Source organism: Zonotrichia leucophrys, chromosome 9 (assembly GCF_028769735.1).
Source record: "Zonotrichia leucophrys gambelii isolate GWCS_2022_RI chromosome 9, RI_Zleu_2.0, whole genome shotgun sequence".
Classification (NCBI taxonomy): Eukaryota; Metazoa; Chordata; class Aves; order Passeriformes; family Passerellidae; genus Zonotrichia; species Zonotrichia leucophrys.
In genome coordinates, this window is record NC_088179.1 from 16,495,751 (window position 1) to 16,517,366 (window position 21,616).

Consider the following 21,616-nt stretch of genomic DNA (forward strand, 5'->3'; position numbering starts at 1 on the left):
TGGGACCAGCACTGCAGGCACTGGGGTGCAGGAGGTGATGAAATGAGGGTGAGGAGAGGCAATGTCCTGCCCAACTTTGCCTGGTTGGAGCACTGTACACAAGGGTTGGTACATTCCTATCAAGGGCTGAGCAAGGAGCAGAGTTGTAGTTCCACATCCAAGGATTTATTGCCCATGGATGCCTGGGAAGAGAGCAGGGTGCTCAGTGCACGAGTGACCCCAGGTGCTCCCCATCCCCACCGTTATCCCAGCTGAGAGCTGCCCATGGCAGCCTCGGACAGGGCATTGCCCTGCGTGGCATCACAGCCAGGGTGCCCAGGGCAGGATTTAATGCTATCACTGCACTTCCTCTTGTCCCTGCATCCGTCTGTGCCCCAAGCCCTTGTGTGCCCAGCAGGCACAGGGCCTTGTGCCAAGGAGGTGACCCGAGCCCAAGCCGCGGCCTTTGCACTCGGCAGAGATGTGGTGACACACACCTCCACACACCCTGCTAGGGCTGATCCCTGTCCAAAGTCCCTCCCATAGCTGCTGGATTTACAGACACTGCCAGCAGTGTTGGCCTGTCAGATCTCAGCATGCAGCTCCTGGCATCCCTCAGCCTCTGCCTCTGCGCAGGGCTCAGCGCCGCTGTCATTCCAGGTGGGCACAAGGACGGGGCTGGGGCCCGGCTGGCTGCGGTGGGTGCCCAGGGAAGCAGGGTGTCAGCCTGGCTGGCCACAAGGAGGGCCTAGGGAGGGGAGCTGGGACTGCCCAGCTGGACAAGAATCAATGGGGCTTCGTCACCCCTGCCCTTCTTGGGCACCACTTTTCCCCCAGATTTTCACTTGCTTCTGTGCTGGGGGCTGCTCTGGGAGAAGCGCCTGTATCCTCTATCACCGCTCCCTACCAAGGGTTTGGTTCTGTCCCCCTCACCAGATAACTCCCCATCATGTCTGGTTTTGCTGTTCCCCCTTGTTCCCTGCACCAGGGCCCTGGGGCCAGGCAGTCAGTGCAAGCCTGCACGGTCTCTCCCCACCCCAAAGAGCCCCAAACCACCTGGTGCTTGTGAGAGAAGGCCCCACCATGGGAGTGCTCAGGGAACAAGTATCCCTGGGCTCTGGGTACCCCTCAGGGGTGCCCCAGGGATGCAGGTGCTCTTGTGCTGGCACTGATGGGTGTTTGCACTGTCCCAGCGGAGGAGGAGAATCCATCCTTCTGGTACAGGCAGGCAGCTGCAGCCATCGAAGCCTCCTTCAATATCCAGCCAAGGATACACAAAGCCAAAAACCTCATCATTTTCCTTGGGGATGGTGAGTCCAGCTGGCACCCCAGCAAGCAGGCTGATATGGCCAGTACTCTGCTGAGTGGGATGTGTGCAGGGCACCTGGTCCAGAGGGTGACCAGGACCCTCTTTCTGCCCAGGATTCGGGGTCTCCACCATCACAGCCACCCGCATCCTCAAGGCACAGCAACAGGGGAAGCTCGGCCCTGAGACCCCTCTTGCTCTGGATGCTTTCCCCTACATGGCTCTTTCTAAGGTAAATTCCAGCATGCTGGAAATGGGGCGTTGTGATCCTGGGCATGGGACCATGGTTATCCCATATGTGCAGCCCTGGCAGCCCAGAGCTGCACGTATGTTGTGTTTGGGATCCCTCCCCATGCCACATGTGTTCATGTGTGAGTGAAGGAGTGTGGCACAGGGTACTGCAAGTAGACCCTACTGGAGACCCCTCCCTCTGTCCTTGGCAGACCTACAATGTGGACAGACATGTCCCTGACAGCGCGGGGACAGGCACAGCCTATCTCTGTGGGGTGAAGGGCAACTACAAGACCATTGGGGTGAGTGCGGCCGCCCGCTACGGAGAGTGCAGCACCACATTTGGCAACGAGGTGATCTCAGTGATGGAGCGAGCCCGCAGAGCTGGTAACAGGGGATGCAGGCCTGGGGGGAGCCATGGGGAACAAGGGGTGCCACACCGGGGGCTTTCCCCTGCAGGGGGGATCCCATAGCTTGGTGGTGGGACCCTGTGTTGCCCTCGGTGGGGCCTGATGAGCGGGGTTTGGCAGGGAAGGCAGTGGGCATCGTGACCACGACGCGGGTGCAGCACGCATCACCCTCGGGAACCTACGCACACGTGGTGGACAGGAACTGGTACGCGGACGCCAGCATGCCCCAGGAGGCGCGGCAGCAGGGCTGCAAGGACATCGCCTGGCAGCTGGTCCACAACGTCGACATCAACGTGAGCACCGCACGCGGGAGGAGGAGAGCAGGGACAGACCCCTCTCAGGGCACCCCCACTAACAACACTTTGTCCACCTCATCCCCTCCAGGTGATCCTAGGTGGTGGTCGGAAATACATGACCCCCGCGGGGACACCGGACCCTGAGTACCCCGCCGACAGCAGCCAGGATGGGATACGCGAGGATGGCAACAACCTCATCGACATGTGGCTGCAGGCACGGCCGGTGCGTGACGCGTCAGGGACGCCCCTCTGCCCACTGGCCCTGGCACAGGGACAGGCACCCACTAACCCCCGGGGGATCTGCCCACAGGGTGCCCGCTATGTCTGGAACAGGACAGAGATGCTGGCAGCTGCTGCTGACCCCAACGTGCATTATTTGATGGGTAACAAATGACCCCTGTGCCAGGACCCAAGAGGCGCTGGGACACTCAGGCACTGATGCTGTCCCCAACATATTCCCTCACAGGTCTCTTTGAACCCGTGGACACAAAGTACAACCTGGTGCGTAACACCACCCTGGACCCGTCTCTCACCGAGATGACAGAGGCAGCCATCACCATCCTGAGCAGGAACCCCAATGGCTTCTACCTCTTTGTGGAAGATAAGTTGGGGCTCATGTCCCCAGGGCCAGTGAGAGGGGGCTGTAGGGTAGGTGTAGGAGATCCCCAGCCCATCGTGGGTGCCCATCTGCAGGTGGCAGAATCGACCGTGGCCACCACGAAGGTTCACCCCACAAGGCACTGACGGAGGCAGTGGAGTTTGACTGGGCCATCGAGCGGGCAGGCACCATGACAGACGAGGATGAGACCCTCACCGTCGTCACCGCTGACCACTCACACGTCTTCACCTTTGGGGGCTACACCCTGCGTGGCTCCTCCATCTTCGGTGGGGCTTTGCCCTGTCCTGGGTATTGCCAGCCCTGTGCCACCCTGACTGTGGCCAGAGGGGTGATATGGGTGTTCCTTGGCTGATCCTCCTCCTTCTTCTCTTCCATTGCCCTTTCTCCAGGTCTGGCGCCTACAGAAGCCAGGGACAGGAAGAACTACACATCGATCCTCTACGGGAATGGGCCAGGATACCCCGGCCCTGACCGGCCCAACGTGGACCCAGAAACAGCCAGTGAGGACACAGAGGCCATGGCTTGGGTGGTGGGGTGGAGCTGGGGGCCATCATTGCCCCTCCTCACCTCCTTCTCTCCCCTCCACAGTGCACTTCGATTACCAGCCACAGGCAGCTGTGCCACTGGAGTCAGAGACCCATGGTGGTGAGGACGTGGCCATCCTGGCCAAGGGCCCCATGGCCCACCTCTTCCACGGGGTGCAGGAGCAGACCTATGTAGCCCATGCCATGGCCTACGCCGCCTGCATCGAGCCCTACACTGACTGCCGCCAGCGGAACTCCGGCCCCGGCATCCGCGGCAGCCCCCTGGCCCTGCTCCTGCCTGCCCTCCTTCTGCCCCTCTTCCGCTGATGCCCTAGGGCACCCCATGGACACACTCACGTTCCCCTCCCTCCCCACTGTGTAGCACCTGCAAGCAGCTTTCTGAAGCATCGCTGCTCTGGATACAGCAGCCATGGGGACACTGAATCCCGGGCAGTGGGGGTTAAATAAACACACAGTGTGACTCTGGTGGGACAGGCGTGTTCATGGAGTGGGGGTGCCTGTGCCATGTGGGCAGGGCTGCGGGTGCTGCCACTGCTCCCATCCCCTGGCCATGGCCCCTGGCAGCCACCCAGCATATCCAGCGCTTTATTGACCAGGAGCAGCAGCGGAAAATACAGCAGTGTCCGTGTGCCTGCGCTCCCAGGCAGGCCAGCATCGCCCGGCCCGGCTGCGCCGCTGTGCTCCCCCAGGCAGGGCTGGTGCATGGACAGGGGCTGGCATGGGGAGGGCACCGTGCAGGGGAGGCTTTTGGCATGGGGCAGCCCCTTGGAGACTGTGAAGTCCTCCACCTGCCTTCACTGTAAGCTGCCTGGCTCTAGCTTTTCCTAGAATTTTGGGATTGAGTGTGTTTTTCACTCTAATGCTCTGGAAGTCATGAGGGACACACTAATTTATTATTGTAGGGTCCACGGGAACAACAGGAGAGTGTGGGGTGATCCTTCAGGGCTGAGCTCTGTACGCTGAGCCTACGACCTGATGATGTAGCCTAGCCCAGCTCCTGGCCATTGGCTCTGGGTCCTGCAGGCCTCTCTCCTCATCCCTTTGGGCTACTGGCCCCACACAATGTGACCCTCCTGCCCCAATAGCTGTTACATGTGAGGAAGACAGGGGCTCACCTGGGCAAAGGTGATGAAGAAGAGTTGGTCGTGTGTGTACTTCATGTGGTGCAGGGGGTGCTCGGGGCCATGCTCCCTCACCCACTTCTGGTAGGCCTGGAGAACAAGGGATGCCTGGATAGCATGGCCTGGATGCTTCCCCAAACCCACCCTGGACCCACCCCAAGCCCCCAGCAAGCAGCAATCAGGATCCTGACCACTCCTTGCTGCAGGTTGTAAGGAGGGTTTGGGGCATCTCCCCCTCAAGAGGGATGGCATAAGCAGCTGCCCATGGCTGTGACACCCAGGGTGGTGGGGCACTCACCTAGTAGGCAAGTTTGAGCCCCCCCATGTCAGCGAAGAGAGCTCCCAGGGCCATTCCAAAGTGCTTGTTGGCCTGGCTCAGGCAGATCTTACCCGGCGCCAGCTGCTTCTCATTGCCCTCCATCTCCTTGGAGAGCTCGTGGATGGCATCGCGGAAGGGGTTGGAGAGGTGCTCACTCAGCACCACCACGATGCGCCACAGCATGTAGTTGTGAAGGATCCTGGGACAGGGACAGGGGCGGCCCTCAGCACGTCCCCGGGCACAGGGACAGTGGGACCATGTGCCAGGATGGGGACACCCCTGCTTGGGGACACAGGGGCCATGGCTGGTGGCGCACAGGGACAGGCCGGCACCACGTCCCTCCCTGAGGTGCCATGAGTCTGGTGACCTCTGGTGTGGGTGGCTCAGCAGGTGTCCAGGCATGACCAGGATGCTGTGGGGCTCACAACAGAGCCTTTCCCACAAGCTTTCCCAGATTTCCTGTGCCCAGCCCGGCCTTCCCGCACCAGGAGGAGAGTGATGGTGGGAGGTTCCAGGCACAGCTGTCCTGTGCCCCCTGCCAGGCTGGGAAACGTGCCAGGGGCACAGGGGGTGCCAGCCCCCCTCACCTGCTGGGTGTCACACGGATGAGGTTGGACACCTTGTGCATGTAGTCATTGGCCAGCAGCACCACCTCCTCCTCCTCCGAGAAGCAGTCATGGAAGATGCGATCCAGCACGCGCTTCCGCTTGAGCTGCCAGGGCAGGCACTGTCAGGGGGGCATGGGGACCCACCTCCATCCTTTCCAGCCAGGGCCATCAAGGAAGGGAAGCTCAGGGCCACCCCCCACTGTCCTGTGGCCCCCCAGTCCCCAGCGCTGCTGGCAGTGGGTGCCCTCTGTCTGCCAGCCATGCTGGCTGCTGCTCCCTCTCCTGCTGTTTCCAGGGCACCGTTGTGCCCCCCTCACCTTCTCGCTCTCCTCATCCTGCCCCAGGTAGAGGGTCCGTTCGGGCAGGGTCAGCCCGTCCTGGTCGATCTGGGGCGAGAGATGGGCACTGGGTGAGCAGAGGGAGGGCCCTGTGCAGGGCCAGGCTCCCCTCACCTTCCCCATATCACAGAATGGCCCTGGTGTTCCTGGAGCCAAGGATGGCAGTGTGCTGGAGCAGCCCCAGGAATGGGCACGTCCCTGCCTCAGTTTCTCTCCTGCTGGAGGCTGCTGGAGCTGCAGCAGGCAGCATGCAACAGGCTGGGAGTGCTGGGCACAGAGCAGGCCCCTGCTCCATGGCCTGAATGGCACATGGGCTGCCCCACAGCCTGCCCTATGCTGCCAGCACTCTCTGCCCCATCCCTGCTCCCTGGTGTCCCCCACCTGCCCCATGGCCAGCCCCACTGCTGTGCTGCAGCCTGCATGGCAAGCTGCATGGACACCCTCACTCTTCACACACAGCCCTGCTGGGCTGCAAGCACAGGCACAGCCTCCAAGCCAAACACACACCTAAGCACACTTGCACGTGCCTGCACACTCACTCACACACACAAGCACACAGGTAACTCACCCCTCTGGACACACCTGTGGATGCTCACATGCCTGCACAGGCAACATCAATTTTACCCCTGGAGACAGAGATGCACAGTGGGGAAAACATGGTGGTGCTGGCCCAGGGCCCCATGGCCCACCTGTTCCACGGGGTGCAGGAGCAGCACTACATCGCCCACGCCATGGCCTACGCCGCCTGCCTCGAGCCCTATGCCACAGAGCCCGGGTGCATGGCAAACCGCAGGGCCTCCCATGGCCCACGGTGCTCCCCACAGCCCCTGCTGGCCCTCCTGGGCCTCTGCATGGCAGCCCTCACAGGGAGGCACTGAGAGGCTCTGGCTGAGTCCCACTGTGGGCAGGACCAAGGGATGCAATAAACACAGGTTGCTTGTCTCCATCTGCCCTGCAAAAGTTCTCAGTGGCCGTCACCTCCTGAGGTGCTGCCCTGTGCCTGCCCCCCCAGCTGGCTGTGCCTCCTGGCTCTACCCTGGGACCAGCACTGCAGGCACTGGGGTGCAGGAGGTGATGAAATGAGGGTGAGGAGAGGCAATGTCCTGCCCAACTTTGCCTGGTTGGAGCACTGTACACAAGGGTTGGTACATTCCTATCAAGGGCTGAGCAAGGAGCAGAGTTGTAGTTCCACATCCAAGGATTTATTGCCCATGGATGCCTGGGAAGAGAGCAGGGTGCTCAGTGCACGAGTGACCCCAGGTGCTCCCCATCCCCACCGTTATCCCAGCTGAGAGCTGCCCATGGCAGCCTCGGACAGGGCATTGCCCTGCGTGGCATCACAGCCAGGGTGCCCAGGGCAGGATTTAATGCTATCACTGCACTTCCTCTTGTCCCTGCATCCGTCTGTGCCCCAAGCCCTTGTGTGCCCAGCAGGCACAGGGCCTTGTGCCAAGGAGGTGACCCGAGCCCAAGCCGCGGCCTTTGCACTCGGCAGAGATGTGGTGACACACACCTCCACACACCCTGCTAGGGCTGATCCCTGTCCAAAGTCCCTCCCATAGCTGCTGGATTTACAGACACTGCCAGCAGCGTTGGCCTGTCAGATCTCAGCATGCAGCTCCTGGCATCCCTCAGCCTCTGCCTCTGCGCAGGGCTCAGCGCCGCTGTCATTCCAGGTGGGCACAAGGACGGGGCTGGGGCCCGGCTGGCTGCGGTGGGTGCCCAGGGAAGCAGGGTGTCAGCCTGGCTGGCCACAAGGAGGGCCTGGGGAGGGGAGCTGGGACTGCCCAGCTGGACAAGAATCAATGGGGCTTCGTCACCCCTGCCCTTCTTGGGCACCACTTTTCCCCCAGATTTTCACTTGCTTCTGTGCTGGGGGCTGCTCTGGGAGAAGCGCCTGTATCCTCTATCACCGCTCCCTACCAAGGGTTTGGTTCTGTCCCCCTCACCAGATAACTCCCCATCATGTCTGGTTTTGCTGTTCCCCCTTGTTCCCTGCACCAGGGCCCTGGGGCCAGGCAGTCAGTGCAAGCCTGCACGGTCTCTCCCCACCCCAAAGAGCCCCAAACCACCTGGTGCTTGTGAGAGAAGGCCCCACCATGGGAGTGCTCAGGGAACAAGTATCCCTGGGCTCTGGGTACCCCTCAGGGGTGCCCCAGGGATGCAGGTGCTCTTGTGCTGGCACTGATGGGTGTTTGCACTGTCCCAGCGGAGGAGGAGAATCCATCCTTCTGGTACAAGCAGGCAGCTGCAGCCATCGAAGCCTCCTTACAACTCCAGCCGAGGATACACAAAGCCAAAAACCTCATCATTTTCCTTGGGGATGGTGAGTCCAGCTGGCACCCCAGCAAGCAGGCTGATATGGCCAGTACTCTGCTGAGTGGGATGTGTGCAGGGCACCTGGTCCAGAGGGTGACCAGGACCCTCTCTCTGCCCAGGTTTTGGGATCCCCACCATCACAGCCACCCGCATCCTCAAGGCACAGCAACAGGGGAAGCTTGGCCCTGAGACCCCTCTTGCTCTGGATGCTTTCCCATATGTGGCTCTTTCTAAGGTAAATTCCAGCATGCTGGAAATGGGGCCATGGTGATCCTGGGCATGGGGCCAGGTTTTCCCAGGCATGGGGCTGCTGGCAGCCCAGAGCTGCATGTATGTTGTGTATTGGGTACCTCCCCATGCCACGTGTTTATGGGTGAGTCAATGAGCGTGGCACAGGGTGCTGGGGGGACACCCCACTGTGGACCCCTGCCCTGAGTCCCTCTATCCTTGGCAGACCTACAATGTGGACAGGCAGGTCCCTGACAGTGCAGGGACAGCCACAGCCTATCTCTGTGGGGTGAAGGGCAACTACCAGACCATCGGGGTGAGTGCGGCTGCCCGCCACTCACAGTGCAGCACCACGTTCGGCAACGAGGTGATCTCAGTGATGGAGCGAGCCCGCAGAGCTGGTAACGGGTGATGCAGGCCTGGGGGGAGCCATGGGGAACAAGGGGTGCCACACCGGGGGCTTTCCTCGGTGGTGGGGACTCTGTGCTGGGGTCCTTGGTGGGGCCTGATGAGTGCGGTTTGGCAGGGAAGGCAGTGGGCATCGTGACCACGACGCGGGTGCAGCACGCATCACCCTCGGGAACCTACGCACACGTGGTGAACCGGGACTGGTACGCGGACGCCAGCATGCCCCAGGAGGCGCGGCAGCAGGGCTGCAAGGACATCGCCTGGCAGCTGGTCCACAACATCGACATCAACGTGAGCACTGCACGCGGGAGGAGGAGAGCAGGGACAGACCCCTCTCAGGGCACCCCCACTAACAACACTTTGTCCACCTCATCCCCTCCAGGTGATCCTGGGTGGTGGTCGGAAATACATGACCCCCGCGGGGACACCGGACCCTGAGTACCCCGCCGACAGCAGCCAGGATGGGATACGCAAGGATGGCAACAACCTCATCGACATGTGGCTGCAGGCACGGCCGGTGCGTGACGCGTCAGGGACGCCCCTCTGCCCACTGGCCCTGGCACAGGGACAGGCACCCACTAACCCCCGGGGGATCTGCCCACAGGGTGCCCGCTATGTCTGGAACAGGACAGAGATGCTGGCAGCTGCTGCTGACCCCAACGTGCATTATTTGATGGGTAACAAATGACCCCTGTGCCAGGACCCAAGAGGCGCTGGGACACTCAGGCACTGATGCTGTCCCCAACACATTCCCTCACAGGTCTCTTTGAACCCGTGGACACAAAGTACAACCTGGTGCGTAACACCACCCTGGACCCGTCTCTCACCGAGATGACAGAGGCAGCCATCACCATCCTGAGCAGGAACCCCAATGGCTTCTACCTCTTTGTGGAAGATAAGTTGGGGCTCATGTCCCCGGGGCCAGTCAGAGGGGGCTGCAGGGTGGGGGTATATGAGTTGTGCGTGCTGCTGTTGGTCCCCAGCCCATCGTGGGTGCCCATCTGCAGGTGGCAGAATCGACCACGGCCACCATGATGGTGCAGCCCATAAGGCACTGACAGAAGCAGTGGAGTTTGACTGGGCCATCGAGCGGGCAGGCACCATGACAGACGAGGATGACACCCTCACCGTCATCACCGCTGACCACTCGCACGTCTTCGCCTTCGGGGGCTACACCCTGCGTGGCTCCTCCATCTTTGGTGGGGCTTTGTCCTGTCCTGGGTATTGCCAGCCCTGTGCCACCCTGACTGTGGCCAGAGGGGTGATATGGGTGTTCCTTGGCTGATCCTCCTCCTTCTTCTCCTCCTCATCTTCCTCCTCCATTGCCCCTTCCCCAGCTCTGGGCCAAAAGAAAACTACTGACGGGAAGAACTACACATCGATCCTCTACGGGAATGGGCCAGGATATCCCGACGGTATACGGCCTAACGTGGACCCAGAAACAGCCAGTGAGGACACAGAGGCCATGGCTTGGGTGGTGGGGTGGGGCTGGGGGCCATCATTGCCCCCCCTCACCTCCTTCTCTCCCCTCCACAGTGCAGTATGAATACCTGCCACAGGCGGCTGTGCCACTGGAGTCAGAGACCCATGGTGGTGAGGACGTGGCCATCCTGGCCAAGGGCCCCATGGCCCACCTCTTCCACGGGGTGCAGGAGCAGACCTATGTAGCCCATGCCATGGCCTATGCCGCCTGCATCGAGCCCTACACTGACTGCCGCCAGCGGAACTCCGGCCCCGGCATCCGCGGCAGCCCCCTGGCCCTGCTCCTGCCTGCCCTCCTTCTGCCCCTCTTCCGCTGATGCCCTAGGGCACCCCATGGACACACTCACGTTCCCCTCCCTCCCCACGGTGCAGCACCTGCAAGCAGCTTTCTGAAGCATCGCTGCTCTGGATACAGCAGCCATGGGGACACTGAATCCCGGGCAGTGGGGGTTAAATAAACACACAGTGTGACTCTGGTGGGACAGGCGTGTTCATGGAGTGGGGGTGCCTGTGCCATGTGGGCAGGGCTGCGGGTGCTGCCACTGCTCCCATCCCCTGGCCATGGCCCCTGGCAGCCACCCAGCATATCCAGCACTTTATTGACCAGGACCAGCAGCGGAAAATACAGCAGTGTCCGTGTGCCTGCGCTCCCAGGCAGGCCAGCATCGCCCGGCCCGGCTGCGCCGCTGTGCCCCCCCAGGCAGGGCTGGTGCATGGACAGGGGCTGGCATGGGGAGGGCACTGTGCAGGGGAGGCTTTTGGCATGGGGCAGCCCCTTGGAGACTGTGAAGTCCTCCACCTGCCTTGACTGATGCTGGGATGGATGTGGTAGGGCTGGGTGAAGGGTTTGGGCTGGGTGGACACAAAAGGGGGTACATGTGTGCCTGTGTGCCCTTTTTCCTCCATGGGCAATGAGGATCCCTCACTGCACAGGGCAGTGGATGGGAGGGGCATGGGCAGGAGGAAGCTGCCCAGCCCAAGTGTCTCTGCTGCCTACAGCCCTATGGCAGCTGCCTGCCTTTGGGATGACCCCCGTGACACCCGAGGGTGCCCCCTTTACCTGGAGAATCAGAAGGGAGATGGGATTTGGGTAGTGGGCACAATGTGTCACTTGGGCAGGGGAGGGGAAGGTGGGTCCCAGCCTGCTGAATGGGGATCAGCCTCACCACACCGAGCACTTGTGCACTGGGTTCATGGGTGAGTTCTTGGGGCAGTGGAAGACCCGTCCAAACTCCTCAAACTGTGAGACACTGCCCAGGACCCTGCCGGGAGAGGAGAGGATCTCAGAGCTGGGCACCCCCGGCACTGCTGCCTCACACCCCACTCACAGCACGTGCTCCCCCCAGCAGAACCCCACCCCTGCCCCAGGGATATCACCCAAAATCTGCTGGCACCAGCACTCCAAAGATGTCACTTTGCGCAGCACTGACATCTGTGGGGAAGGCTGACACCCATCATGCCCCCAGCTCCCCCATTTTGGGAGCACCCCGTACCTGTAGTGCTCCGGGGCGTGCTTGTCTGTCAGCACCTGCAGGTAGATGGACTGGGATCTCCGCTTGATGCACCAGTTCTGCAGGGGACAAAAGTTCCATGGACAAACGACACGGAGCACCCTGGGTCCTGGCAACCACCAGGACACCGTGGCCCTTCTGGCTGCTAGGGACTGAGGGCAGTGATGCCCTGATTGAATTTGTTAGTGTAGGGTTTCCCAGGAGCCTGTGTACACGGTGGGTTGGGAGAGCATGGAGTCATGTCTGTTATTGTAGGGTTTCTCGGGGTGCTCCTTCAGGACTGAGCTCTGTACCCTGAGCCCAGGACCTGATGATGCAGCCGAGCCCAGCTCCTGGCCATTGGCCATGTATTCCACAAGGCTCTCTCCCCATCCCTTTGGGCTACTGGCCCCACACAATGTGACCCTCCTGCCCCAATAGCTGTTACATGTGAGGAAGACAGGGGCTCACCTGGGCAAAGGCGATGAAGAAGAGCTGGTCGTGTGTGTACTTCATGTGGTGCAGGGGGTGCTCGGGGCCATGCTCCCTCACCCACTTCTGGTAGGCCTGGAGAACAAGGGATGCCTGGATAGCATGGCCTGGATGCTTCCCCAAACCCACCCTGGACCCACCCCAAGCCCCCAGCAAGCAGCAATCAGGATCCTGAACACTCCTTGCTGCAGGTTGTAAGGAGGATTTGGGGCATCTCCCCCTCAACAGGGGTGTCAGAAGCAGCTGCCCATGGCTGTGACACCCAGGGTGGGGGGACACTCACGTAGTAGGCAAGTTTGAGCCCCCCCATGTCAGCGATGTTCTCCCCCAGTGTGTGTTTGCCATTCACCTGCCAAAGGAGAAGTGACAGCATCAACAGAGGTGTCCCCATCCCCATGCTGGCACCGAGGGGATGAAAACTCCCCAGATGCCCTGAGGAATTTCCAGGCTTAGGTGCGATGAATTGCTGGTCTCAGGGCTGGGCAGGGCAGAGTCAGCTCTCCTGCAGGCACCCAGCCCTAAGCGATGGGGCAGCAGAGACCCCACCGTGGGGCAGCTGTGCCCTGCTGGCCATCGCCTGGCAGGAGAGGGGGTCTCACCCTCTGGTTGTAGACAGTGAAGTTGTCGTAGAGGTTGACGATGCACTGCGCCTTCTTCAGGAACTTGCTGTACGACCGCTCCGTCCACCAGTGAACCAGGTTCCCGTGCCGGTCGTACTGTCCCCCTGCCGAGGCAACCGCCACCTCCAGGAGTCCCAGGGGACGCAGGCGTCCTGCCTGGCTGCCCCAGCCCATCCTCACATCTGGGCAGGACACAGGAGGGACACTCACCCCAGTCATCGTAGCCATGGGTCAGCTCGTGCCCAATGATGGTGCCAATCCCACCATAGTTCAGTGACCTGTTGGATGGAGAACAGAGGTGAGAGGGTGGAGAGCAAGGTGCTGGCAGGGATGGGGGTGACCCCATGACATGGCAAACCCCAGCCATCCCCCAGCCCCACACTCACTGCGGGAACTCGGGGTCGTAGAGCGTGGGCTGCAGGATGCCAGCAGGGAACACTGGGGACACAGGAGAACATTGCAGTTGGTGTCACCCTGCCCTGTACCCACCCACAGCATCACCCAGCACCACAGGACCCTGGGCCTTGTCCCCATCCCAAATCTTCCCCGCTCCCCCCTGGGGGCAGATCAAGGGCAGACAGTGCTCACCCATCTGGTTCTTGTTGGGCAAGTAGTAGGCGTTCAGTGCCTGGGGCGGCAGCAGCCATCTGCAAGGAGAGACAGCAGTGCTGGGCACAACACCGAGGCACATGGAAGTGCCATCCCTCTGCACTGCTGGGGAACAGGGGGACACTCCTGGCATCCCTGTGCCCTTCTGCCTACAGCCTGTGGGCTGCATCCGGGCATGGGGACAGGGGACACTGCTGGCACCATGCTGGGCCCCTCCACGTCCCCCCAGGACAAGGGGAATACCCACGCAGACTTATCCACCTCCTGCCGGATCTTCTTCACCGAGAGCCTGATGCCAAAGGCGATGCTGTTGAGGATGTTCTTGAAGTAGGTCTTCTCATTCACCTCAAACTGGGGGGACACAGCCACATCAGGGGACATGCCAGCCCCAAGAGTGTGGAGGGCAGGCCTGTGGTGTCCTCCTACCCCTGTGAGCCTTGGTGACCATGTGGATATGTCACAAGTGTATTCTCATATTCCATGCTGGGTGCCCACAGGGGCAGTTTCTTCTCTGCCAGCTCTGGGAGGTCCCTGGGCCACGCTGGCACCCCCAGTCCTTGCCAAGGATGGGGCTGAGCTCTGGGAGCTGCAATGTGGGGAAGGAAACACCATCCCAGACCCCAGGGACTGTATGACACTGCCTGTGTGGGGCACCCTGCCAGCAGTGAGCACCAGGAGGGGGCTTGTTTTGAGGTGGCATCTCCACAGAGCCTGATGCAGATGTGGGGACCATCTTCCCCCACCATGTGCCCATGTCCTCACATGCTCCCAGGCTATCCCTTGCCTCATATTCCTTGTCGATGGCCTCTGGCTTCAGGAGGAAATCAGGGTACCCAATCATCACCATCATGTACCGGAGCTGTGGGCAAAATCAGTGGTGTATTCAGGCCCCTATCCCATGTGCCTCTGTGCTGGTGATGGAGCCAAAGACACGAATACATGCTAGGAGCCACTACCTTCGCCCTGGCTGCTCTCCGTGTCTCCTCGTCCATCCAGTCCAGCTCATCCAAGCGCTGGTCAAGGATGTATTTGATGTCTTCCACCAGCTGCTGCACCTATGGTGGGTCACCATGGTGCTGGCACAGCATCCCCACCATCCACCACCAGCCAGACAGCCCTTGCTGGGGGCAGTGGGCACTCTGGCAAGGTGATGGGAGATCGGGGTGGCTTCTGCCGATAGGCAGCATCACCTACCTTGGCTTTGCTGGCAGAGGAGAAGTGCTCCTCAACGAAGAGAGCTCCCAGGGCCATTCCAAAGTGCTTGTTGGCCTGGCTCAGGCAGATCTTACCCGGCTCCAGCTGCTTCTCATTGCCCTCCATCTCCTTGGAGAGCTCGTGGATGGCATCGCGGAAGGGGGTGGAGAGGTGCTCGCTCAGCACCACCACGATGCGCCACAGCATGTAGTTGTGAAGGATCCTGGGACAGGGACAGGGGCGGCCCTCAGCACGTCCCCGGGCACAGGGACAGTGGGACCATGTGCCAGGATGGGGACACCCCTGCTTGGGGACACAGGGGCCATGGCTGGTGGCGCACAGGGACAGGCCGGCACCACGTCCCTCCCTGAGGTGCCATGAGTCTGGTGACCTCTGGTGTGGGTGGCTCAGCAGGTGTCCAGGCATGACCAGGATGCTGTGGGGCTCACAACAGAGCCTTTCCCACAAGCTTTCCCAGATTTCCTGTGCCCAGCCCGGCCTTCCCGCACCAGGAGGAGGGTGATGGTGGGAGGGTCCAGGCACAGCTGTCCTGTGCCCCCTGCCAGGCTGGGAAACGTGCCAGGGGCACAGGGGGTGCCAGCCCCCTCACCTGCTGGGTGTCACACGGATGAGGTTGGACACCTTGTGCATGTAGTCGTTGGCCAGCAGCACCACCTCCTCCTCCTCCGAGAAGCTGTCATGGAAGATGCGATCCAGCAAGCGCTTCCACTTGAGCTGCCAGGGCAGGCACTGTCAGGGGGGCATGGGGACCCCCACTCCATGCCACCCTGGAGGGGACCCTTTCCAGCCTTTCCAGCCTCCCACCAGAGGAGTGCATTATCCTCAGGTGGATTTAACTGGGACAGGTGGTGGGCACTGAGGGTATGGAGCAGGGGGACGGGGACAAGTGTGGGGCACAGGCAGGTGGGGGACAGGCTGGCACCAGGGGCACTCACCGTGGGAGTGATGCGCTGCAGCTCAGCCAGGGTCACTTTGTGGTACATGCTGCCAACATCCCTGCGCACGTCGTCGTACTCGGACACCGTGATCTGCACAGGGTGGGCATGGCTGTCACCACCCCACTGCCCGCCTTGGGGTGACACAGGGATAGTGCTCTGGGCATAGCTAATGTGGGTACTGACCCACATCCTTCCCACTCCCTGCCCCAGGAACCCTCTGCTGCCAGAGGGACCCTGAGGACTAGTCAGAAGGTGCCAAGGAACTGGGTTATCTGAGGAACAGGCACACACATTCCTCCATAGTCCAGACTAAGGTCCCTAAGACCTGTATGTGGAGTCTACAAGGGCCCAGAGTGGCCTCACAAGGAGTAGATGCTGGGCTGGAGTTGTTGCCCGAAGGGGTGGGACTGAGGGTTCTCAGGATGTGGGACTGGGTGCCTGAAGCTCTGCCATAAGGTCCTCAAGAGGATGAGATCCCCAAGTTCTAGGTCTGAAGGTACCCAAGGGCTGGGAGAGGAAGTCCCCATGGAGGTATTGGAATGAGATTGCTCAGAGGCACATATGGATGTCCCCCAAAATCTGTGACTGGGATGTCCAAGGCCTGGACAAGGGCACCCCAAGGCTCACGGCATGTGTCCCTCTCACATTGGCGAGGTGCTGCTCCAGCTGCAGGATCTCCTGGGCTTTCTGCTCCACGTTCTCAGCTCCCAGGAGGGTGAGCAGTCGCTCCATGAACACTCGGTATGCGGCCAGGATCTGTTCAGAGGGAAGGGATGCTCAGGATGCCACTGTCCTGTGGCACCCCAGTCCCCAGCGCTGCTGGCAGTGGGTGCCCTCTGTCTGCCAGCCATGCTGGCTGCTGCTCCCTCTCCTGCTGTTTCCAGGGCACCGTTGTGCCCCCCTCACCTTCTCGCTCTCCTCATCCTGCCCCAGGTAGAGGGTCCGTTCGGGCAGGGTCAGCCCGTCCTGGTCGATCTGGGGCGAGAGATGGGCACTGGGTGAGCAGAGGGAGGGCCCTGTGCAGGGCCAGGCTCCCCTCACCTTCCCCATATCACAGAATGGCCCTGGTGTTCCTGGAGCCAAGGATGGCAGTGTGCTGGAGCAGCCCCAGGAATGGGCATGTCCCTGCCTCAGTTTCTCTCCTGCTGGAGGCTGCTGGAGCTGCAGCAGGCAGCATGCAACAGGCTGGGAGTGCTGGGCACAGAGCAGGCCCCTGCTCCATGGCCTGAATGGCACATGGGCTGCCCCACAGCCTGCCCTATGCTGCCAGCACTCTCTGCCCCATCCCTGCTCCCTGGTGTCCCCCACCTGCCCCATGGCCAGCCCCACTGCTGTGCTGCAGCCTGCATGGCAAGCTGCATGGACACCCTCACTCTTCACACACAGCCCTGCTGGGCTGCAAGCACAGGCACAGCCTCCAAGCCAAACACACACCTGAGCACACTTGCACGTGCCTGCACACTCACTCACACACACAAGCACACAGGTAACTCACCCCTCTGGACACACCTGTGGATGCTCACATGCCTGCATAAGCAACATCCATTTTTCCATTTGACCCCTGCTCCATGCACGCACGCACACACACACACACACACGTGCACTCTCTCCTTCTCTCTCTCTGGCTCAGCTCCCCACAACTCACTGCACCAGCCCCGCTCCCCTCACACAGCCACAGCACTGCCCGCGCACCCACGGGCACCTCCAGCCTTCCTCCCCCATCTCCCTCATCCCCCCTGCCCCCTTTTCTTTCCTGGATGGGTGCTGAAACCTGCAGCCCCCACACACCCCCCAGCCCCCATACACCCTGTCCACTCACACCCACCGCAATCACACCCCCTGACACCCCAAGCCCTGACCCTTAGCCCTGGCTGTCACACCTATCTCCCCCCTCGCCCCCCGTGTCCCACCCCCGCACTCCCGGTCCCGCTCAGCCTCCCATCCTTTCCCTGTGACCGACGCTCCCTCTAGTGTTGCACACGCGCGGCCGGAGCCGGCAGCGAGCCGCCCTGCCCCGCACACCCACTGACACTCACATCCCACAGCCCCACCACATCACAGGGAACGGGGCGGCTCGGCTCCACCGCTGTGTCCCCCCCCTGCCCTCGCCATCACCACCACCTCGTCCCCACCACGCCCCCCCGTGCCCACCCTTCCCTGCTATGCCCACCTCCGTGCCCATCACCGAGCCCGCCAAGGCATCCCCGCTGTGCCACTGCTGTTCTCCCTCCATGCCCACCACTGCACCCCCACACCCATCAGGAGACCTGGCCAGCCAGATAAAGCCCACCTGTACCCTGGTGGCGCCTCAGGGTGAGTGACATGGTCTGGCAGGGGTGGGAAAGACTGAGAAAGCCATGGGAAAATGCCCTGGCACAGTGCTGGGGGGTTGGTGGGCATCCCTCTGCCTCTGTCTGGGGCTTGTCCCTGTGCACAAGTGGCAGCCACAGTGCCAAGGTGAGGCCTTGGCTGCCAGCACTCTGCAGACCCTGGTGCCCTCTGGGCTGTCCTCAGCACCCAGGCAGGTGGCACTGCCTCAGTCCATGCATCCCTCTGCCCGTGCCCCCAGCCCTGTCCTGGAGGTGCCACCCTCAGCCCAGGGTGGCCTGACACAGGGGTCCCATGCTGGAAAGACAGGAGGGTTCCCAGGGACAGGAGGGGTCCCCACCCCAGCCACCTGCTACAGCCACCCCGAGACCCTGTGCAGGTGCCTCTGCAGCAAGGACAGTGACACCCCAGGTGTCAGCGGCACTGCTGGGTGCCCGGGGCAGGGGCAGCCGCAGGGGCACGGTGCCCTCACCCGGATGACGTAGCGGGAGGTGTTCCTCTCGTCCAGGCTGACGGTGAGGGAGAAGAGCACGGCAGCACTGTAGACACCCTGTGTCTTGTAGAGCAGCTCGTTGATGTCCCTGCGCTCCGGAGGGGCGTCCCAGCCACCGCACTCCCCGATGACCTCCAGCATGGGCCGGGGCCCGAGCCGATCGATCTCGGCCCGGTCCAGGCACGAGCGGAAGAACTCCTTGACCTTCCTCTCTGCCGAGGCGCGGGCCCGGCGCCGCACGGGCCGGCTCAGCAGCGCCCGTAGCTTGGCCTCGTTCTGCTCGGCGATGGCCCCGATGGTGCCGTACACCAGCTTGTCCTCGGGGATGCCGTGCCGCCGGAGCCAGCCGCCACAGGCGAACGAGTAGAAGTCCTGGCAGGGGTCGATGGTAGCATCCATGTTGGCACTTAGGAAGCGGGATGCCCGCAGGAAGGCCTTCTTCTCCTGGCACCCCTCCAGGCAGTAGCTGTCCCCTTCGGTCGCCAGGTACTTGAGGACCAACATGCACGTCAAGATGACGCAGAGCCCCGCAGCGAAGACCAGCCCTGAGAGCAGGCAGACCTCCCGGCGGCTCCAGCGGGGCAGCCCCCCACGGCGCTTCTTGGCCCCTGCGCCCAGCTGGAGCGCGAAGCCGTTGGGCAGCGTCCCGCTCTGGTACTTGCTCACGTACTTCACCTCCTGAAACTCATCGTAGTGCGCTGTCAGCGAGTAGGTCTTCTCCATGGCCGGGGATGCAGCTCCCCGCCAGCAGCGCTGGTGCAGGGGCTCAGGGCAGGCGGAGGGCAGGCTCAGGCAGCCCACAGTTCATGCCGGAGCTGTGCCTGCCACAGGGAACTGGTGATGTCCAGGTGAGTAAGGAAGCTCCTGGAAAAGGCAGAGGAGATAGATGGGGGGGGATTGGGAGGAGCAAGGGTGGGGGGGTTACTTCTTGTCGTCATTGCTGCCTGTATATCCATCCCCATGTGTGCCCCGCTGCTGGCACTGAGATTGTCCATAGCGCCAGGAGCTTGGTGGCATCTCTACCCATGGCTGTCCCCTCTGCCAGTTCCTTTGGTGACAGGGCAGGTCATCTGCATGCAGGACACCTGCATGATGGCACATTTCGGTCTCTGGCACAGCTAATCTCAGACGCTCCACACCCACACAGTGCTCCAGCCAGAGCCTCCATGCCGGGTGGATGTCCAAGGTGTTCCATGAACCCAAACTCAGCACCATGAGAACCCTTCGCAACAAGGGGGAGCAGAAGGCTGCCAGCCTCTCTGGGTGGGGTATGATGGGATGAGCAGACTGGGGAAGAGGGGCTTTGGGGAGATTTGTGAGGGGAGCCGTGGGCTGGGCCAGGTTGAGTGGCCCCACACTGGGTTGCATGGGTGGTGCTGCGCCATGGCGGGCAGTGTTGCATTGTGCTGTGTGGGGTGGTGCTGCGCCGTGTTGCATTGCATTGTGTCAAACTGTGGAGCAGTGCGTGATGTGTGAACAAAGTTAATTCCAGTCTGGGGGGAACCCTGCACCCCGTGGACACATCACAGCATTCCCCCACAATCACCACCACCATCCACCCAACCCCTCTCCACTGGGTGGTGCACGACAGGCAGGGGTGGCTGTCAGGGTGACACGCTGGGGAGGAGGGGTCTGCCCATGGGGAAAGGAGGGTGGAGACATAAATGGGTGAGGAGGGGGTCTTCAAAGGGACACCCTGCTTCTTGCTTGGTGAAGAATGGTATCCGGATTTGCAGGTGGGGGAGGACAAAAAGCCGCTCGGGAGGTGGCCAGCATCCCCACAGCGGGGCTGCCCCGTGCCCCGTCCTTCCACAACTTGGGCAAAGTTGTGCCCCGGCACAGCAGCCCGGCAGTGCCCGTGCCAGGGAGCTGCTGCCGTCGGAAAGTTAGCGGGGCCGGCAGCCGGCACGGCAAAGCGTGGGGGGCAGGGGGCTGCCCGGGAAGCTCGAGGGATGCTGCTCAGTGCGCTGCCCGAGATGCTCAGGGGATGCTCGGGGGTTCCCGGGGGATGCTGCCCGCGATGCTCGGAGGATGCCGCCTGCCCAGGATGTTCGGGAAGGTGCTGCCGGGATGGCAGGGAAATGCTCGGGGGGTGCTAGGGAGATGCCGGTCGGGATGATGCCTTTGGTGCTCGGGGTCATGCTCGAAGGTTGCTCGAGGGATGCTCGGGAAATGCTCCCCGGGATGATGCCCGGGATATTCGGGGGATTCTTGGGGACTGCTCCCCGGGCTGCTCGCGGGGTGCTCACCGAGGTACTCGAGGGATGCTGGGGAGATGATCTTCGTTCTGCTGCCCGGGAAGTACGCGGGTGCTCGGGGATCGCTCGTGGTTTGCTCACCGAGATACTTGGAGGATGCTCCCGGGATGCCGTGGCGACGCTGCCGGGATGCTCGGGGACGCCGTCCGGGATGCTCGGGGGGCCCTGGGGGTGCTCAGCGGCTCTCGCAGGGGGTGTCAGGAGGCTGCCGGGCGCTGGCCAGCCCCGCGCCACCCGTCCGGCTGCGCGCCCCGCGCTCCGCTCCGCGCCCCGCGCCGCGGCTGGCGGAGCGGCGGGGCCGGAGGGAGGCGGCGGGGCGGGGAGGGGGTGGTGTCTCCAGCCCGGCTCTCCCGCAGGCCAGGCTCCATTAACGAGATTATTATGCAAAAGAAGCAGCCCTGTGCCACCCGCCAGCCTTACCTCATCCTCGCCGGCGGGGAGGTAGGGCAGGGGTGTCCCTGGGCCCCTTTACCCCGGGGGGGGGCTGGCACAGGGCTGGCAGTGCCAGTCCGCCTGGCACTCCCCGTGCGGGGACCGTGCCGCCACCCCCGGCAGCCGGACACCCCCGAGGGGCACGAGTGGGCACGTCCGACGGCCTGTGCCAGGGGCATCCTGGCACCCCTTCCCTGCCCGGGCACCCCGGGGGCCCAGCCCGGTCCGGCCCCGTTCTGCCACAGTGGGTGCAGGGGGACAGGACTGCAGGTGGGCAGGAGACAGAGCCTGAAAGGCTCCGGGTGAGACGGTGGGCACGGGGGTGGCAGGGGTGGCACAAGGAGAAAGCCGTGCATTGAACACACCGGCAAAGGTCCGGGAATATTAAACTGCATTGCAGATAAATCCCCAACATAAATATCGTGAGCTGCTCTGCCACGGGGGGGCCCAGCAAGGAGATTTATAGCCCAGCGATTCCCACGGTGGCCCCCTGCAGTGCCTGGGTACTCTGGCCCCCCACGGCCACCCTGCC

General features: G+C 62.3%; 4 protein-coding genes across 5 annotated transcripts; 2 read left to right on the plus strand and 2 right to left on the minus strand.

The window, feature by feature from the left end:
• Positions 1-58: 58 nt before the first annotated feature.
• On the plus strand, positions 59-3,851 carry LOC135451919 (intestinal-type alkaline phosphatase-like). The gene is made up of 11 exons (XM_064721529.1): positions 59-639; positions 1,173-1,289; positions 1,402-1,517; positions 1,729-1,903; positions 2,047-2,219; positions 2,311-2,445; positions 2,533-2,605; positions 2,689-2,821; positions 2,914-3,107; positions 3,231-3,341; positions 3,430-3,851. The coding sequence occupies exons 1-11, from the start codon at positions 576-578 to the stop codon at positions 3,690-3,692; spliced, it is 1,554 nt and encodes a 517-aa protein (XP_064577599.1). The 5' UTR covers positions 59-575; the 3' UTR covers positions 3,693-3,851.
• Positions 3,852-4,805: 954 nt separating this feature from the next.
• Positions 4,806-6,162, minus strand: LOC135451858 (endothelin-converting enzyme-like 1). The gene is made up of 4 exons (XM_064721443.1): positions 6,154-6,162; positions 5,752-5,820; positions 5,414-5,538; positions 4,806-5,025 (listed from the first exon to the last, which is right to left on the minus strand). The coding sequence occupies exons 1-4, from the start codon at positions 6,160-6,162 to the stop codon at positions 4,806-4,808; spliced, it is 423 nt and encodes a 140-aa protein (XP_064577513.1).
• A 288-nt stretch (positions 6,163-6,450) lies between these two features.
• Positions 6,451-10,675, plus strand: ALPI (alkaline phosphatase, intestinal). The gene is made up of 11 exons (XM_064721530.1): positions 6,451-7,448; positions 7,982-8,098; positions 8,211-8,326; positions 8,546-8,720; positions 8,846-9,018; positions 9,110-9,244; positions 9,332-9,404; positions 9,488-9,620; positions 9,733-9,926; positions 10,065-10,175; positions 10,264-10,675. Exons 1-11 carry the CDS (start codon positions 7,385-7,387, stop codon positions 10,524-10,526), a joined length of 1,554 nt encoding a protein of 517 aa, XP_064577600.1. The 5' UTR covers positions 6,451-7,384; the 3' UTR covers positions 10,527-10,675.
• Positions 10,676-10,681: 6 nt separating this feature from the next.
• LOC135451918 (endothelin-converting enzyme-like 1) lies at positions 10,682-21,278 on the minus strand. Of its 2 annotated transcripts, none has more exons than XM_064721527.1 (18): positions 20,734-21,278; positions 18,374-19,258; positions 16,480-16,548; positions 16,219-16,329; positions 15,571-15,663; positions 15,225-15,349; positions 14,615-14,837; positions 14,377-14,475; positions 14,205-14,279; positions 13,668-13,771; positions 13,400-13,458; positions 13,198-13,249; positions 13,022-13,089; positions 12,791-12,915; positions 12,475-12,540; positions 12,171-12,266; positions 11,703-11,779; positions 10,682-11,471 (listed from the first exon to the last, which is right to left on the minus strand). In XM_064721527.1, the coding sequence occupies exons 2-18, from the start codon at positions 19,115-19,117 to the stop codon at positions 11,372-11,374; spliced, it is 2,286 nt and encodes a 761-aa protein (XP_064577597.1). In that variant the 5' UTR covers positions 19,118-19,258; positions 20,734-21,278; the 3' UTR covers positions 10,682-11,371. The 2 variants fall into 2 exon arrangements, with proteins under 2 accessions (XP_064577597.1, XP_064577596.1); XM_064721526.1 differs by having other exon boundaries at positions 20,644-21,278.
• Positions 21,279-21,616: the final 338 nt, after the last annotated feature.

Excerpts from the sequence above, each read along its gene's own strand:
- ALPI (XM_064721530.1), top strand. The coding sequence starts at position 7,385 with ATGCAGCTCCTGGCATCCCTCAGCCTCTGCCTCTGCGCAGGGCTCAGC. Across the intron at positions 8,099-8,210 it reads CATCATTTTCCTTGGGGATG|GTTTTGGGATCCCCACCATC; the intron begins GTGAGTCCAGCT and ends CTCTCTGCCCAG. Across the intron at positions 8,721-8,845 it reads GGAGCGAGCCCGCAGAGCTG|GGAAGGCAGTGGGCATCGTG; the intron begins GTAACGGGTGAT and ends GCGGTTTGGCAG.
- LOC135451919 (XM_064721529.1), top strand. The coding sequence starts at position 576 with ATGCAGCTCCTGGCATCCCTCAGCCTCTGCCTCTGCGCAGGGCTCAGC. Across the intron at positions 2,220-2,310 it reads TCCACAACGTCGACATCAAC|GTGATCCTAGGTGGTGGTCG; the intron begins GTGAGCACCGCA and ends CATCCCCTCCAG. Across the intron at positions 3,342-3,429 it reads CGTGGACCCAGAAACAGCCA|TGCACTTCGATTACCAGCCA; the intron begins GTGAGGACACAG and ends TCCCCTCCACAG.
- LOC135451918 (XM_064721527.1), bottom strand. The coding sequence starts at position 19,117 with ATGGAGAAGACCTACTCGCTGACAGCGCACTACGATGAGTTTCAGGAG. Across the intron at positions 13,459-13,667 it reads CAGGAGGTGGATAAGTCTGC|ATGGCTGCTGCCGCCCCAGG; the intron begins GTGGGTATTCCC and ends CTCTCCTTGCAG. Across the intron at positions 12,916-13,021 it reads CCATGGCTACGATGACTGGG|GGGGACAGTACGACCGGCAC; the intron begins GTGAGTGTCCCT and ends TTGCCTCGGCAG.
- LOC135451858 (XM_064721443.1), bottom strand. Across the intron at positions 5,539-5,751 it reads AGGATGAGGAGAGCGAGAAG|CTCAAGCGGAAGCGCGTGCT; the intron begins GTGAGGGGGGCA and ends CTGCCCTGGCAG. Across the intron at positions 5,026-5,413 it reads ATCCGTGTGACACCCAGCAG|GATCCTTCACAACTACATGC; the intron begins GTGAGGGGGGCT and ends TCCCTGTCCCAG.